The sequence below is a fragment of the Pristis pectinata genome, chromosome 2 (genome assembly GCF_009764475.1).
Source record: "Pristis pectinata isolate sPriPec2 chromosome 2, sPriPec2.1.pri, whole genome shotgun sequence".
NCBI classification, from domain to species: Eukaryota; Metazoa; Chordata; class Chondrichthyes; order Rhinopristiformes; family Pristidae; genus Pristis; species Pristis pectinata.
Window position 1 is genome coordinate 10,319,802 of NC_067406.1, and position 19,005 is coordinate 10,338,806.

At 44.2% G+C, this 19,005-nt stretch overlaps 1 protein-coding gene across 1 annotated transcript in view; it reads right to left on the bottom strand.

The window, feature by feature from the left end:
- LOC127567528 (sperm flagellar protein 1-like) overlaps positions 1-19,005 on the bottom strand; it is a 79,241-nt gene that overhangs the window by 13,925 nt on the left and 46,311 nt on the right. The window contains exon 5 of the mRNA XM_052010539.1: positions 15,455-15,527. Coding sequence (XP_051866499.1) covers positions 15,455-15,527 — 73 coding nt within the window. The remainder of the gene's footprint in view (positions 1-15,454; positions 15,528-19,005) is intronic.

Sequence of the window (19,005 nt, forward strand, 5' to 3'; positions counted from 1 at the left end):
CCATTATGGGGAACAGTCTCTCACTATCCACCCCATCATCATCTGTATTCACCTATCAGGTCTCTCTTTAGCCTCCTGCATTCCAAGGAAGCCTATCCAGTCTCTCCCCATAACTTCTGGGGTTGGTAAATGCTGTTGGAATAGGCTAGACAAGTAACTGTATTGCAGCCATGGCTAGCCACCGTTTGTCTGTTTAACAATATTCAGGAGTTGGTGAAGGAGGATGCGAATGCTTAGGGTACTGGATGGGGTGATGATCAAGCTGTTTTGATCTAGCTTGTTGAAGCTTCTTGATGCTTGATGGAGCTGCATTCATCTATGCAAGTGAAGAGTGTTCTACCACACTCCTGATTGTGCCCTGTAGATGGTGGAAAGGCTTTGAGGTGTTAAGAAGGCAAGTCATTGTCACGGTAAATCCACAGCTTGGTACAGCAACTGCTTTGTCCAAGACTGCAAGAAATTACAGAGAGTTGTGGACACAGCCCAGTCCACCAAAAAAAAAACAGCCTCTCCTCCATTGACTCCGGCTACACTTCCCGATGCCTTGGGAAAGCAGCCAACATAATCAAAGACCCTCCCGTCCTGGTCATTCTCTCTTCTCCCCATTTCGATTGGGCAGAAGATACAAAAGCTTGAGAACATGTACCACTAGGCTCAAGGACAGCTTCTATCCCACTGTTATAAGAATGTTGAATGAACCTCTTGTACGATAAAGATGAACTCCTAATCTCTCAATCTACCTCGTCATGGTCCTTACACCTTATTTGACTATCTGCACTACACTTTCTCTGTAACACTGCATTCGACATCCTGCTATTGTTTTTCCTTGTGTGAATATTATTTGGGATTTACCAGCCAACGCTTGGGTGTGGCGTGGACCTTGCTGCGTGATAGCATGGGCTATTTTGTTTACTGAGGAGTTGCAAATGGAATTGAACATTGAGCAACCATTCCCACTTCTGACTTCTTGACTCCATTCATTTGGACTGGTTTGTTCAGACATTTGGCAGAATGTCTCAACACCAGAGCTCACAAACAAGCACCAAGAACTTGCTTGGCTGGCAATGATAGAGCCCCACCCTGTCAGATTGTTACTGCATAGCTGATGTCTTACTCTTGTTGCATGCTGCCCTCAAAATGGCTGTGGTGTGGGTGAGATGCTCACCTCCTCGTAGACTCTACATTGGCCCAGATGTTCCAGAAAAGGATGCAATAGTCCTTATGGAGGTTCACCCTGAGCAGTTGCATAACAAGGGACTCTGTGATGTAGGAGCTGTTCCCAAGGATGCATATTGAGAAAAACATCAACTGTTGTTGGAAGATCATTGTGTCTGTGAAAGGTGATCTTTGATCACTCTGTTATTGCTTTTCCCTTGTACTTGTACTTATGTTTTGATCTGCATGAATGGCATGCAAAACAAAGCTTTTCGCTGTATTTTGGTACATGCAACCATAATAATCTAATTACCAACTTGGTCTTCCAGCACAAGGAAGTGTATGCAGACAAAAGCTGTTGATTGGAATATTGCCCAGTGCATCCACAGTGTAGGGTTCTTCCACCACTGGACACAGAGGGTCTGGGCCCTATGTAACAGCCTCTCAAATGCTTCATGGGTGCAGTGTTTAAGAAGGAATCATGAGTGGCATTGACACATTGTTAGACTGAATTGATGGTATAATGAATGTGGAGAACGATGTTTCTCAGGCTCCTGAATACCTGGAGACAGTCTCAGACAAATGCCACGTCAAAAGTCCTGGTTTGCACAACAGTGCATAAGAAGTTTGGCTGCTGCTGATCATGTTTATACATTTAGTGCAATACACTGAGTTCTGTACTTTGTCCAACTCGGGTTTGCACTAACCTTGCACTAATTTTGTATCGTGTATATACCATTTTTTGCACTATTTGTGCTTGCACATTTTTTCTGTCTGCATTTATTGTATGTCCTCTGTCCTATGTACGTATGTCCTCTGTTGTGTGAGTCTGAGGGAAATGGCATTTTGTTCCTCCATGTGTTTTACAGCATATAGGTGAATGACAATAAAGTAACTTGAACTTGAACTTGAATAAAGCTTATTTTTAAAATAAAAGATGCATATTGGCTGTTACACAATAATGCCATGCTCCCTTGACGCTGCTGGTTGGAGGAGTTATGTTATACTGCACAGAACAGGATGATATGATGCACCTCATCGAGCTGCCACCTTACAGCTCCAGCGACCCAGGTTTGATCCTGACCTCCGGTGCCCTCTGAGCGGAGCTTGCACATTCACCCATATCCCAAAGGGGTTGATAGATTAGTCGGCTGCTGTAAATTGTCCCTTGTGTGCAGGTGAGTGGTAAAGTCTGAGGGGAGTTGATGGGAATGTGAGGAGAATAGAATGGGATCGGTGTAGGATTGGGGAAGTTGATGGCCAGATGGTCGCCGTGGACTTAGTGGGCCGTGCTTTACGACTGTCTGATTCCAGAACAAGAAACAAGAAAAAAAATAAAATAAAGATACCTTATCTTATCTTAACCTAATGTACTGCATGACAGAATTCTGCGTTCTCAGAGTTATGCAACAAAAATTCTCAGAATTCAATGAGAAGATCATTAAAATAGATAATAACTTAAGCAAGCTACGTTTAGAAGCTCAAGAAGGAGGTGGCAAATATTACTCAAAACAAAATTATTGTTTCTGGAAATTAATGTTTTTATATTGTATTTAGATTGTTTTTTTCTGGCAGATAAAGAGTGTTTAAAATGAGGTATGTGACTGAGCAAGATTTCCTTCATATGATGATTTTAATCATCTAGGAAATTAATTTTACTGAAATTTCTGGAATGCAAACTACTCAACCACAAAACTGATGATTACTGACACAATAATAGACATGTCACATACGAAAACCCCAAAGTATTTCAGAGACATGTAAATAAACTGTCTGACTCTATGATCATAGGGTTGGGAGTCATCTGTAAGAGTGGAATGGAGCAATAGCTTGTCATTTTTTCAAGCTTTCAGGATTATGGGTCTAAAATGAGCAGTGGATCTGTAGATGTAGAGCAAAGATAGTAAGGTAAACAAGAGAGATCAGAACAAATAGTGACAGCAATTTGGGATCAGGCCCTTAGAGAGAATGACAACCTGGAATAAGTTTAAATTATAATAAGAAAATACAGGGACAAAGAAATAAAGTGTCAAGTAAGCAAAACATTCCAGATAAATGACTGCACTTGCAATCTATTGTCTGTGTTTTAAATTGAATCTCCTTAAGGATAGGCACTGGACATGTGTTAACGAAATGAAGATCAAGGTAACTGGGATTTGGTGCTGGGTAGGATGAGAATATAGCAGAGTTTTAGATGATTTGCACTTAAGGGCAGAGGTTGAATGCTTACTAGGTATCTTACACCCTGCGCCTTGAGCAATTAGGGAACAGTATGAGAATGAATGGTAAAGTGGTAAAGTTTTAGATAAAGCTCGAATAATTGGCTCCAATCACCTAAATGTTTATGTGGAGTAAGTTTTGACTTTTCTATGGTAATGTCAGATAGCTAGTCTATCCGCAAAGTATCAGATTCATAGAATCATAGAGTCACAGAGAAATGGGGGGCTATGTGGGAGGCAAGGGTTAGATAGATCTTAGAGCAGGATAAAATGTTGGCACAACATCGTGGGCCGAAGGGCCTGTACTGTGCTGTAATGTTCTATGGTCTATGTCCTATAAATGGGTCCTTCGGCCACACCACGTTCTCGCTGAACTTTTTGCCCATCTACGCCAATCTTATTTTCCTGCATTAGGACCACATCACAAGATCACAAGACAAAGGAGCAGAAGTAGGCCGTTCAGCCTATCGAGTCTGCTCCGCTACCTCACCATGAGCTAAACTATTCCTATCTAGCTCCAATTTCCAGTCTTATCCCCATATCCCTTGATACCCTGACTAATTAGATACCTGTCAATCTCCTCCTTAAAAACTCCCAATGACTGGGCCTCCACAGCTGTATGTGGCAATGAATTCCATAAATCCATGACCCTCTGGCTAAAGAAACTTCTTCTCATTTCTGTTCTAAATGGGTACCCTTCTAAGCTTTGCTTATTTAACTGCCTCAACAGCAAACAATCTGCTGGAGGAACTCAGTGGATCAAGTAGCGTCTGTTGGGGGGGAAAGGAATTCCAGCAGATTGTTTGTTGCTCCAGGTTCCAGCATCTGCCATCTCTTGTGTCTCTTGTTTGTCTGTCTAAATGCCTCTTAAACATCATAATTGTATTTGATTCCACCACCTTCTCTGGAAGTGTGCTCCAGACATTAACCACCCTCTGTGTGAAAGACTCACCCGTCAGGTACACCTCACCTCTTCATCCCACTTTAAACCTCTGCTCTCGTTTCTGAAACCATGGGGCAAAAAAAGATATTTACTATCTAGCCTAGCTACACATCTTACAATTCTATATACCTCATCAGGTCACCCCTCCGCCTCCTTTGCTCCATGGTAAATAAGCCCAGTCTTTCCAACCTCTCCCATAACTAAAGTCCTCCAATGCAGGGTTTCGACCCATAATGTCAACAATTCCTTTCCCTCCACAGATGCTGCATGACCTGCTGAGTTCCTCCAGCACATTGCTTGTTGCTCCAGGTTTCAGCATCTGCAGTCTCTTGTGTCTCCTGGTGAATCTCCTCTGTACTCATAGGAGATACAACATAATTTCCCAACTATTTTATTCTATGCCCTATGAAGGCAAGCATGCCCGAAACCTTCTGCATCTTCTCAACTTGTGTTGCCACTTTCAGGGAACCATGGACTCAGACCGCTAGACCTCTTTATTCATCAACATTCCTTAGCACCCTACCATTTACTGTATGGGTCCAACCCTTATTGACCTCCCAAATCAGGATTAAATTCCATCTGTCCATGCTCTGCCCAACTTTCCCTCCGATCCATGTGCTGCTGATCTATTCTAGTAGTAATAAACTTGAAAAAAGGAAGCATTGGCGCACTACCCAATTGTTCACCCATTGTGTGCTGGTCCAGACAGAAGATTGAGTCACATGGAATCCATGGTGACTTGGTAAATTGGAAAGAAAATTGGCTTGGTCATAGAAGATAGAGTTTAGTGGTGGAGGGGTGTTTTTTCTGATTGGAGGTCTTTGACCAGTGCTGGGACCTCTGTTGTTTGTAATATATATAAATGACCTGGATCAAAACACTGGTGGGCTGAGCAGTAAGTTTTGCAGATGACATAAAAATTAGCAGAGTTGTAGATAGTGAGGAAGGTTGTCAACCAATATAGATCAACTGGAAATTTGGATGGAGAAATGGCAGATGGAGTTTAATCCAAACAAGTGAGGGGTGATGCACTTTGGGAGGACAAATGCAAGCAAAAAGAGTAAGGCAGGACCGGAAGGAGAATTGATCTAGAGAGGGATCTTTGGGTGCAGGTCCATAGCTCTCTGAAAGTGGCAACACAAGTGGACAGGGTGGGAAAGAAGGCGTGTGGCATTCTTGCCTTTATCATTCTTAGTACTGAATATAAAGGTTGGCAAGTTGTGTTGCAGCTGTATAAAACTTATGTTAGGCCACATTTGGAATATCGTGTGCAGTTCTGATTGTCCCATGACAGGAAGGATGTGGAGGCTTTGGAGAGGGCGCAAAAGAGGTTCACAGGATGTGGCCTGGATTAGAGACCATTTGCTATAAGGAGAGGCTGGACAAACATACAATGCGCTAGGGGAACTCAGCAAGTCGAACAGCATCTGTGGGGGGGAAGGAATTGTCGACGTTTTGGGTCGTAACCCTGCATCAGGACAGGATGTTGGACAAACTTGGATTGTTTACTCTGGACACCAGAGGCTGAGGGGTGACCAGAGAGAATATAAAATTATGGGAAGCATAAATAGGGTATTTAGCCAGAGCCTTTTTCCCAGGGTGGAAATGTCAAATACCAGAGGGCATAGATTTAGCATGAGAGGGGGAAAATTTAAAGAAGATATGCAAGGCAATTTTGTTTTTCACACGGAGAGTGGTAGATGCCTGGGACATTGTAAAAGCTGATACAAAAGCAACATTTAAGAGGCATTTAAATAGACATATGAACAGGGAAGGAATAGAGGGATACAGAGCATGTGCAGGCAGTAGGGATTAGTTTAGATTGGCATCATGGTTGGTGCTGACATTGTCGACTAAAGGGCCTGTTCCTGCGTGTTATACCACCCAACATTTATACATAGAACATAGAACATAGAAAAACTACAGCACAATTCAGGCCCTTTGGCCCACAAAGCTGTGCCAAACATGTCCCTACCCAAGAAATTACTAGGCTTATGCATAGCCCTCTATTTTTCTCAGCTCCATGTGCCTATCCAACAGTCTCTTAAAAGACCCTATCGTATCAGCCTCCACCACCGTTGCCGGCAGCCCATTCCACACACTCACCACTCTCTGAGTAAAAAACTTACCCTTGACATCTCCTCTGTACCTAGCACCTTAAACCTACGTCCTCTTATGGCCACCATTTCAGCCCTGGGGAAAAGCCTCTATCTACCCGATCAATGCCTCTCATCATTTTATATACCTCTATCAGGTCCCCCCCATCCTCCGTCGCTCCAAGGAGAAAAGTTCCCTCATCCTACTTTCATAAGGCATGCTCCGCATTCCAGGCAGCATCTTAGTAAATCTCCTCTGCACACTTTCTATGGATTCCACATCCTTCCTGTAGTGAGGTGACCAGAACTGAGCACAGTACTCCAAGTGGGGTCTGACCAGGGACCTATATAGCTGTTACAATACCTCTTGGCTCCTAAATTCAATTCCCCGATTGATGAAGGACAATACACCATATGCCTTCTTAACCACAGAGTCAACCTGCGCAGCCGCTTTGAGCATCCTATGGACTTGGACCTCAAGATCCCTCTGATCCTCCACACTGCCAAGAGTCCTACCATTAAGACTATATTCTGCTATTATATTTAACCTACCAAAATGAACCACTTCACACTCATCTGGGTTGAACTGCATCTGCCACTTCTCCGCCCAACTTTGCATCCTATCTATATCCCTCTGTAACTTCTGACAGCCCCCCAAACTATCCACAACACCCCCAACCTTTGTGTCATCCGCAAACTTACTAATCCACCCCTCCACTTCCTCATCCAGGTCGTTTATAAAAATCACAAAGAGCAAGGGTCCCAGTACAGATCCCTGAGGTACACCACTGGTCACTGACCTCCACTCAGAATATGATCCTTCAGCGACCACTCTTTGCCTTCTGTGGGCCAGCCAGTTCTGGATCCACACTGCAGTGGCCCCTTGGATCCCATGTCTCCTTACTTTCTCAATAAGCCTTGCATGGGGTATCTTATCAAATGCTTTGCTGAAATCTATATACACTACATCTACTACTCTCCCTTCATCGATGTGTTTAGTCACATCCTCAAAAAATTCAGTCAGACTCGTAAGGCAGGACCTGCCCTTGACAAAGCCATGCTGACTATTCCTAATCATAATATACCTCTCCAAATGTTTGTAAATCCTGCCTCTCAGGATCTTCTCCATTAGCTTACCAAGCACTGAGGTGAGACTCACTGGTCTATAATTCCCTGGGCTATCCCTACTCCCTTTCTTGATTAAGGGAACAACATCCGCAACCCTCCAATCTTCTGGAACCTCTCCCATCTCCATCGACGGTGAAAAGATCATCGTCAGAGGCTCCGCAATCTCTTCCACCCTCCTCCAACTGACAGAACCTGTGTTCACCCTTAACAACTTCTCTTTTGGTTCCTTCCACTTTCTCTAGAGCAAAGGAAAAGCCAAGGACACTTGCATGGCCCCAGTTATGTCTGCCTTTTTGTCCATTATGTGGAGCAATCCATGTTCCAAACCTACCCTGGCAACGCTTCCCAGCTCTTTCTCCGCTACACTGAGAACAGTATTGGTGCCGCTTCCTGCACCCGTGCAGAGCTCATCAATTGTATCAACTTTGCTTCCAACTTTCTCCTCACTCTCAAATTCACTTGGTCCATCTCTAACACCCTTCTCCCCCTTCTTGATCTCTCTGTCTCCATCTCAGGAGACAGATTAACCACTGATATTTACGACAAACCCCCTGACTTCCACAGCTACCTCGACTACACCTCCTCTCACCCTGTCAACTTGCAAGGATGCCATTCACTCTGCTGCATCTGTTCTCCTGATGAGGCTTTCCATTCTAGGACATCTGAGATGTCCTCATTTTTCTGAAAAAGGGGATCCCCCCACCGCTATTGATGGAGCCTCACCTGCATTTCCTTTATTTCTTGCACTTCTGCCCTCATCTCATTCCCTGCACACCCACCCCAGGCAGAACAGGGATAGAGTTCCGCTTGTCCTCAGCTACCACCCCACCAGCCTACGCATCCAACATATCATTCATTTGAACTTCTTCCACCTACGATGGCACCCTACAACATCTTCTCCTCCCCTCTCTCTGCTTTCCGCAGGGATCACTCTCCCTGAGACTCTCTCATCTGCTCATCCCTCCCCGCTGATCCCCCTCCCTCCCCAGGCACTCGGCCCTGTAACCACGCAAAGTGTTACAAGTGCCCCTCCACCACCTCCCTCACCACCGTCCTGTGCCCAAAATAGCCCTTCCAGGTGAGGCAGTCTTTCGCATCGGAATCCATCGGTGTTATTTATTGCATCCAGTGCTCCCGATGCAGCCTCCTCTACATCGGTGAGACCAGATGCAGACTGGGGGCATTGCTTCGTCGAGCACCTTCATTCTGCACTCTTGTGCCAGCCGTGATCTCCCGGTGGCCAACCATCTCAATTCCACTTCCCGTTCCCACCCCGACATGTCTGTCCACGGCCTCCTCCACTGCCAGGTCACGGTCAAATGAAAATTAGAGGAACGGCACCTCATATTCCGCCTGGGCAGTTTCCAACCTGGCGGCATGAACATCAAAACAACTGCTCCCCCTCTGTCCTTTTTTCCTTCTTTTTCTTTTTTTTGTCTCCTCTTAATTCAACTGGCCCTCATCAACCTATGTCTTTCCTCTCCACCTCTCTCTCCCTGTCCATCTGCCCATCACCCACACACGCCTCCCACCGGTTCCCCTCCCCACCTCCCTTCCTCTATTCCATGCCCCACCTTCCTCTCCTGTCAGATTCCATCATCTTCAGCCCTTTGTCACCTCCACCTGTCACCTCCCAGCTTCTGACATCATTCCTGCCCCTATCTGCCTATTACCCCTCTCACCTGGATCCACCAATCACCTGCCAGCTCTTGCTCCACCCCTTCCCTCCACCTTTTTAGACTGGCTCTCTCCCCTCTTTCTTTCCAGTCCAGATGAAGGGTCTCAACCCAAAATGTCGACTGTCCATTTGCCTTCATAGATGCTGCCAGACCCACTGAGTCCATCCAGTGCTTTTCATGTTGTTCCAGATTCCAGCATCTGCAGTCTCTTGTGTCTCCATTTTGCTGTTCCTGAGCTGTACTGTTCTAAGTTCTACGTACACTCTTCGTTTTTTTAAAACAATTTTAAGAGACATTTATATTGAAGAGGTATTTAGACACTGAAAGAGACACGGCATAAAAAGAACTCTGGTTAGGCCGCATTTAGGGTATTGTGTGTAATTGTGGGCACCTCACTATAGGAAGGATGTCAAGGCTTTAGAGACAGTGCAGAGGAGGTTTACTAGGATGCTGCCTGGATTAGAGGGCATGTACTATTAGGAGAGGCTGGACAAACTTGGGCTCTTTTCTCTGGAGCGGTGGAGACTGAGGGGTGATCTGTTGGAAGTGTATAAAATTATGAGGGGCATAGATAGGGTGGACAAGCAATATCTTTTTCCGGTTACTGGGTGATCCAATACCAGAGTGCATGCATTTAAGGTGAGGGGGGGTAGGTTCAGAACAGATGTGAGGGGTACATTTTTTACTCAGAGAGTGGTGGATGCCTGATAGGGTGGTGGAGGCAAATTCATTGGGGGCTTTTAACAGTGGCTTGGATGGGCACATGAATGAGAGGAAAATAGAGGGATAAGGGCATTCTGTAGGTAGGAGGGAATAGCTATGTTGGCACAACATTGTGGGCTGACGGGCTTGTTCTGTGCTGTACTGTTCTATGTTCTATGAAATAGTCCTAATGCAGGCAAATGTGATTAGTGTAGATGGGAAAAAGGTTAGCAGAGACATGGTGTGCTGAAAGACTCATTTCTGTGCTGTATAACCCTATGATTCTGACGCTATGACTCTAATTACTTCACCCGTCAATTAATGTGAATTAAGTTTACAACTGCAGAACTAAGTGCTAACATTAACACGTCAAGGGAGTGGTTCATTGGCCTTACTCAACCATCTGCAATTCCAGATGTATTGTCTGCCAGCTTTGCATTCTCAGACATTTCCTACAGTCCAAAGCTTTTGTGGTTTAAGTCTTTCCTGTCACTCTATCGATCCTATATTACTGTAAATGCTCCATTGTCATTTATATCTTTTCCATGGTTACATCATTTGAAACCATGGGATAAAGCAACAAGCAATGAAATTCAGAGACACGTTTTGTTTGCCTTTCTGTTTTTCTGACTCTTTTTCAGGATGTCTCAAAGCAATTTACTGCAAATAAATAACACATGAAGTATGAACACAAAAGAGACTGCAAGAGACACCAATAGCTTGTCCTGACCCAACCACATAGACACTATGGCCAAGAAAGCACACCAGCGTCTCTACTTCCTCAGAAGGCTAAGGAAATTTGGCATGTCCTTGATGACCCCCACTAATTTTTACAGATGCATCATAGAAAACATCCTATCTGGGTGCATCACAGCTTGGTATGGCAGGCACAGTAGTGTAGTGGTTAGCGTAACGCTATTACAGCGCCAGTGACCCAGGTTCAATTCCGGCCACTGTCTGTAAGGAGTTTGTACGTTCTCCCTGTATCTGTGTGGGTTTCCTCTGGGTGCTCTGGTTTCTTCCCACATTCCAAAGACGTGTGGGTTAGAAAGTTGTGGGCATGCTATGTTGGCACTGGAAGCGTGGCGACACTTGTGGGCTGACCCCAGAACACTCTATGCAAAAGACGCATTTCACTGTGTGTTTTGATGTACGTGACTAATAAAGATATCTTATCTTATCTGACTGATCTGCCGAAGAGTGCAGAGAGTTGTGAATATGGCTCCATCATGAAAACCAGCCTCCCCTCTGTGGACTCTGTCTACACCTCCACTGCCTCAGAAAAGCAGCAAACATAATCAAAGACCCTTCTGAAGTATGAAAGGCCAGGGGTCAGATGACAGTGACAAAACTACTGACCCCCATGGTCGGATGATAGCATTGCCTATCAGGTCGGAAGCTATACCACTGTCAATCAAGGGTTCGGCTCCGCCCCACCCATTAAAGAGCACACCTGAGGATTGGCTCATAACCCACCTTTGTTCTTGACGCTGAATCATTGGCTTGCTTCACCTGAGCGGGCTCCACCCCGCTACAGCCCTATAAAAGATGGTACTGTTACGGACTCAGTGAAAGTCCCTTTAAGATAGAGAGTGTGTGTGTATGTGTGTGTATGTGTGTGTGGGGCGTGCTTACGTCAATAGAAGATAAAGGACGTAATGACGTTGTTGAAGAAGTTAGAAGAAGAAAAAGGAGAGAGAGAGAGAGAGAGAGAAGGGAGAGAGACACCAGCCTGCTTGTTTTCTCTATCGATGGATGAGAAACAATAACTGTGTTTGCCACTGAAATCCATGTATGGAAGTTGGAAGTAATCCGGTGGAGTTCACTTTGTTGCTGACCTGTAGAAGGAAACAGGTATTTGTGTGTGGACGACCACGATTCGGATGCTTTTCGGGGTGAGGAAGTCACTACCGAGTAAACACTGGAGTGTCGTTTGGGTTCCATCGTGGAACATTTGGATTTCGTATTTACTCTCCCTATGTTCTCTACGTCTACGTCTTATCTTCAGACAACGGTGGTTGTTGAAGAAGCCCTTGCTCATGTTTCACCTTATGACTTGCGGAACTGAACTTTAAGAACCATTCTGGAACTTGGAGTTTGGGTCTTTGTCACACCCACACACGACGAGTTTAGTTTTGGGGTTAACGTTTGAGGTTTAACATTTTTGAATTCTAACATACTAACATTTTTACTTTTATTTTACGTATTATCATAAGTAGTGATTAATAAAATAGTTTTTAACAATGAATCATGCTCAGTGTGTTTCTTTTGTTGCTGGTTCGTGACACCTTTGTACTTCCTTGACATACTTATGTATGATCTGTCTGTTTCCTCCCATATCCCAAAGATGTACAGGTTGGTAGGTTAACTGATGACTAAATTGTCTCAAGTGTGGAGGTGTGTAGTATAATCTGGGAGGTGAGTGGATGGGAATGCGAAGAGAAAAAAGTAGGATCAGTGTAGTTGGTGCTTGAGGGTCTGTACGGACCTGGTAGACCAAAGGGCTGTTTCTGTGCGATGTGGATCTATTACACATTCTATGACACATTCAGAATGAACCCAGAAGCATCCGGCTCAAAGTCACGATGACTATCAACTGATCCACAGCTGAGCAGTGATACCATTCACTCACATTTAGAGTCATATAATTATGGAGCCAGAGAGCCATTCTGCACAGAAACAGGCCCTTCGGCCCTCCATGTCCATGCTGACCAAGACTACTAACTCCATTTATGAGCACTTGGTCTGCAGCCTTTTATTTGTTGGTGATTTAGGACTCAGCTAAATACTTCCTAAATGTTGTCATGCCCTTCATGATTGAAAATCTCCTCCGATCAAATAGCAGCAATCTCATGTGGGTCCTGTTAATAAATGCCTCTATCCTTGATTCCAGCAACTTTCCCAGAAGTTACTTCAAAATATGCAGACATATGGAACCTTGTCATATGCTTTATCTCAGTGCCACTTCATTCCCTGTATCACATGCTACCACAGCTACTTTATCCCTCTTCCAAAGAAGGCGGATAACATAGTTCTGATATAGACAGAGAAAGCAAGTTACCTGCAGTTGGAGAATCTGATATTGAGTCTGGAAGGCTGCAATGTACCCAAATGGAAGGTGAGGTATTGTTCCTCAAGCTTGCACTGGACTTCGTTGTAATATTACAGGAGGCCACGGACAGAGAGGTCACAATGGGAGTGGGATGGGAAATTAATTGGAACTGGAAGCTGAGAGACATGACTGCGGACTGAATGCAGGTGCTCCACAAACCAATCGCCCATCTGTGCTGGGTTTCTCCAGTGTGGAGAAGACCGAATGCAGTACATTAGATTGGAAGAAGTACAACTGAACCACCGCTTGCTCTAGTCATAGAGCAATACAGCATTGATACAAGTCCTTCGGCCCTGGGGTCCAATCTTTTCTCTGGAAAGACTGTTTAGGTCCTGATGGCATGATGAGGTAAAAGAAAAGGTATTGCACCTCCACTAAGGGGAGAGGAAGATGTGTTTGCTGGTGGACATCGGCAGGAGGCCTTCTCTTCTGGAAAACCTAACTTTTGATTTTCATTTGAGGAAAACTATAATTTTTCTGAAGCATTAAAACATTCCAAGGAAATTACCTCTGATGGGAGAAAGTTCTGAAAGTACATTGAAAGCATTTTTATCTATAATAATGGTCGCCCCTCTCCTCTAAGTCTTCTCTACTGTAAGTTGCTTAAGAAACATACTGTATAACATCGAATGTACTGGGAAACATTTACTCAAATACTAGGTGACATATCGTTGCAAAATTAGCTAAATTCAAAATAAACTCTTTTATATTTAGTCTCTGGGCCAAGTTCAGTCCTTTGAATGCTGTCCTATCAGCTATTGCCTGCCCCTTACCTCAAACACTGCAAACATTTCGTTTTGAAGTGTATATCAAATTCCCTTTTAAAAGTTGCCACTAAGGCTACTTCTGAGGCCCTTTCAGCCATCGCAACAGGCTCTTGTCCCTGTGACCTCTTGCATTGTTCTGACAAGACCCAAAATAAACTTTGGAGCACCACCTCACCTTCCGTCTGTTGCAGCCTTCACGACGCAATGTTGAAATCAACAATTTCAGTTAACTCATTTTCTCTGCTTGTATCAAAACTAACTGTTTCTGCTGTAAGGTTAGTCGTATGGACCATTTTTCTTTCCACAGTCCCTGCCTGATCTCCTGGACGTTTCTAGCATTCTACTTCACATTTCACTTCTCATCAACAACTCTGACCTGCATTATAGCTTTTCTATCCCTCTTCATTTGTCTTCTCATCTAACTTCCCTTGTTAATCTATCAACTGGATGTCTTCATAAACAGGGTATCACAACAGCAACGTCCTGACCAGCTGCATCTCTGCTTGGTACGGTAACTTAACACCTCAGACTGCAAGACTCTGCAGAGAATTGCGAGCACAGCTGGAAAGATCATTGGAGTACCTCTTCCCTTTATCCTGGACATCTACAACACACGATGCACACACAAGGCCTGCAGAATCATAGATGACCCCTCTCATCCCTCCCACGACCCATTTGTCCCACTGCCGTCTGGCAAGCGGTACCGGAGCATCCGGGCCAGAACTACTTGACGGTACAACAGTTTTTTCCCCCAGGCTGTCAGGCTCCTGAATACCCTGGAGCAGTCTCAGACAAATGTCACGTCAAAAGTTTGCACAATGGCGCATAAGAACTTTGGCTGCTGCTGAACATATTTATACACTTAATGCAATACACTGAGTTCTGTATTTTTTTTGTCCAGCTTGGTTTTGCACTAACCTTGCACTAATTTTGTATCGTGTATATACCATTTTTTGCACTATTTGTGCTTGCACAATTTTTCTGTCTGCGTTTACTGTTTGTCCTCTGTTCTATATATGTCCTCTGTTGTGTCAGTCTGCGGGAAATGACATTTCGTTCCTCCATGTGTTTTACAGCATATAGGTGAATGACAATAAAGTTGAACTTGAACTTATCAGAGATATTCTCTTTGACCTATCCATCGCCAACCCAACCCTCTCTGCAACTTGTTTCCTCATGTCCATTTCTGATGAGAGGTGAAAAATTATTGTCAAACATTAACTATTTCCACAGCTGCTGCTTACCTGCAGAGTGTTCCCAGCACCTTGATTTTATTTCAGATTTCCAGCATCTGCAGTTTTTTTCATTTTCTATTATAAGACTGTAGCATAGCTTCCTTCGTACTCTACACTATTTGAGATAACGGTCAACATTTCATCAGTTGATTTATTTTTCTGTTGCTCACAAGCTTATGACGATTTCAAAAACTGTGTCTGAAACTCCCATGCTAGCTTCTCACTAGTTAGAAATTACTTTGAATCTCATACCTTCCCTAATTGAACTCCATCTGCTACAGTTCTGCCCACTCAGCCAATCTATCAATACTCTTTTGAAGCCTTCCTTTCCCTTGTATGGTCAATGAGCCAGACAGCTTGGTGGCTAACTTGGAGGTGCTCTCCATTCCTTCACACGCCCTTTATGAAATGACGGTACCTTGTGAAGTGGTCAGCTTGTAATTGAGTGCAGTGCTGGTTTCCCTTTGACCACGGTGATGCTGGATACTGACCTTAAGATATGAAATGAAAATGAAATGTCATTATACTGGCAGGCTTTCAAGAAGAGTTTTTAAACAAATGGTCTTGAAACAATATAGAAGCACACTATTTTCAGTCAGAAAGCAGAATTCAAACAAATAGGCCAAATTGTGATGGCATTCATTAGTCTTTTTAGTGTTCTCAACATAGAATATGTTTTTATCACCAAAACACGGTAGTGTAGCAGTTAGCGTAATGCTTTACAGCGCCAGCGACCTGATTTCAAATCTGGCCACTGTCTGTAAGGAGTTTGTACGTTCTCCCCATGTCTGCGTGGGTTTCCTCCGGGTGCTCCGGTTTCCTCCCACGTTCCAAAGATGTACGGGTTAGGAAGTTGTGTGCATGCTATGTTGGCACTGGAAGTGTGGCGACACTTGCGGGCTGCCTCCAGAACACTCTACGCAAAAAGATGCATTTCACTGTGTGTTTTGATGTACACATGACTAATAAAGAGATCTTATCTTCTTATCTTCTTATTGATTCATTTATGGTAAGTGGAGTCACTGGCAAAGCAACTCATTCTTCCTCACATGACCATGATGGAACATAGAACAGTACAGCACAGGGACAGGCCCTTCAGCCCAGCACATCTGTGCCGACCATGATCAGAATCAGAATCAAATTTAGAATCAGAATCAGATTTATTATCACTGACTTATATGACATGAAATTTGTTGTTTTGTGACAGTAGTATAGTGCAAAGACATACGGTACAATTAATATAAATTACATAGAACATAGAACATTACAGCACAGTACAGGCCCTTCGGCCCACAATGTTGTGCCGACATTTTATCCTGCTCTAAGATCTATCTAACCCTTCCCTCCCACACAGCCCTCCATTTCTCTATCATTCATGTGTCTATCTAAGAGTCTCTTAAATGTCCCTAATGTATCTGCCCTCACAACCTCTGCTGACAGTGTGTTCCACACACCCACCACTCTCTGTGTCAAAAACTTACCCCTGACATCCCCCTTATACCTTCCTCCAATCACCTTAAAATTATGTCCCCTCGTGTTAGCCATTGTCGCCCTGGGAAAAAGTCTCTGACTGTCCACTCGATCTATGCCTCTCATCACCTTGTACACCTCTATCAAGTCACCTCTCATCCTCCTTCTCTCCAAAGAGAAAAGCCCTAGCTCACTCAACCTATCTTCATAAGACATGCTCTCCAATCCAGGCAACATCCTGGTAAGTATCCTCCGCACCCCTCTCTAAAGCTTCCACATCCTTTCTATAGTGAAGCGACCTCACTGAACACAATAAATAAATAGTGCAAAAAAAAGGAATAATGAGGTAGTGTTCATGGGTTCATGGACCGTTTAGAAATCTGATGGCGAGGGAAATGACTGCTTGTTTATGTGGTTTGAACTTAATTGCGCAGTTGTGCCATGGGGTAAGTCACTCCAAGTAAATTATTCTCTTTTTAATGATGATGTCAACCTAACTAATCCCACCTACCTACATGTGGTCTGCCTGCCCTCCATTCATGTTCATGTGCCTGTCTAAATGCTTCTTAAACATTGCTATTGTATCTGCTTCTACCACCTCTCCTGGTAGCATGGTCCAGGCACCCACCATTCTCTGTGTGAAAAAACCTTGCCTCGCAAATCTCCTTTAAACTTTCCCCTTTTCACCTTAAACCAATGCCCTCTAGTATTTAACATTTCCACCCTGGGAAAAAGACTTTGACAATCTACCCTAACACTGCCTCTCATCATTTTATACAGCCTCGAGCCCTGCCCCATGTCAAAGATCATCAGATTGGACAGGGGCCAGGATCTCAGTGGTACGCCATCAAAATCCCAGTTACTGCTGAGGCCTCGCAACACCTTACCAGAAGCTTCAGCGCTAACCGGGATTTGGATGGTGTAAGATTAGTATCAATTAGAAATTAAATGGTTGCTTGTTTATGTGGTTAGAAGTTAATTGTGCACGTGCCATAGGGAAAGTTGGTCCCAGTTCTAAATAAATTATTCTGTTTTTCAATCATGTAGAGTAATTTTAATGAGAGATTAGTCATATTTATATCGTCTGTGCTGACGATCAAGCATCCATTTACACTAATACTACACTGACCCCATTTTATTCTCCCACCAATCCCATTACCCATCATCCCGACCCCCCCCCCCCACCACACTCCCCCACCCTAGGTTCTACCATCCACTTACACCAGGGGCAACTTACAGTGACCAATTAACCTGCATGTCTTTGGAATATGGGAGGAAACTGGAACACCCGGAGGAAACCCACACAGTCACAGGGAGAAGATGCAAACGCACAGTACTGCAGATGAGGATTGAACTCGGGTCATTGGACCTGTGAAGCTCCAGCTATTTTAATAGCTTTTAAATATCACAAACATTTGAGAGCTGCGCAAATCCATGTTGACTATCCCTAGCCAGCCCCTGCCTTTCTAAATCCTATCCATTAGAATTTTCTCCAATAATTTCCTGATCACTAACATAAGGCTCACTGGCCTGTAATTACCTGGCTTACCCCTGCTGGCCTTCTTAAATAAAGGCATAACTTTAGCTATGTCCAGTCCTTTGGTACCTTGCCTATGGCTGACAATGACACAAAACTCTTTGTCAGGACTCTAGCAATCTCCTCCCTTGTTTCCAATAATGTTCTCGGATAGATCCCATCCATCTCTGGGGACTTATCCACCATTATGTGTTCCAAAACATCGAACACTTTCACCTTCTTAGTACAGACATGTCCCAGACTATCAACGTATCCCTCCTGAACTTAGTCCTCCATAGAAACACAAGAGACTGCAGATGCTGGAATTTGGATTAACACACAAAGCTCCCGAGGAACTCAGTGGGTCAGACAGCATCTACAGTATGTTCTATATTCCATGTTTGTGTGTTACTGTCCTCCATGTCCTTCTCCTTGATGAATACCAACCTGCTGAGTATTTCCAGCATTATTTGTTTTTAATTTTAGATTGCCAGCATCTGATAATTTTTTGACTTTCATTTATTTAGAGTCATAGAGAAATACAACACGGATACAGACCCTTCGGCCCAACGTGTCCATGCCGACCAGGTGCCCACCCAACTAGTCCCAACTTCTTGCGTTCAGCTCATATCCCTCAAAACTCCACCCCTCCATGTACCTGTCCAAGTGCTTCTTAAATGATCAATACACAAAAAGTGCTGGAGGAACTTAGCAGGTCAGGCAGCATCCATAGGGGGAAATAAACAGTCAACATTTCTGGCTGAGACCCTTCATCAGGACTGGAACGGAAGAGGGCAGAAGCCAGAATAAGAAGGTGGGGGGACGAGGGAGGAGTACACGCAGGCAAAGGCGAAGAGCTGGAGAGCGGCTGAGAACACGGAAGGGGAGCAGTGAAACAGGGTCTCACTTGTACCTGCCTCAACCACTTCCTCTGGCAGCTCATTCCATGTACTCACCACCCTCTGAGTGAAAAAGTTGCCCCT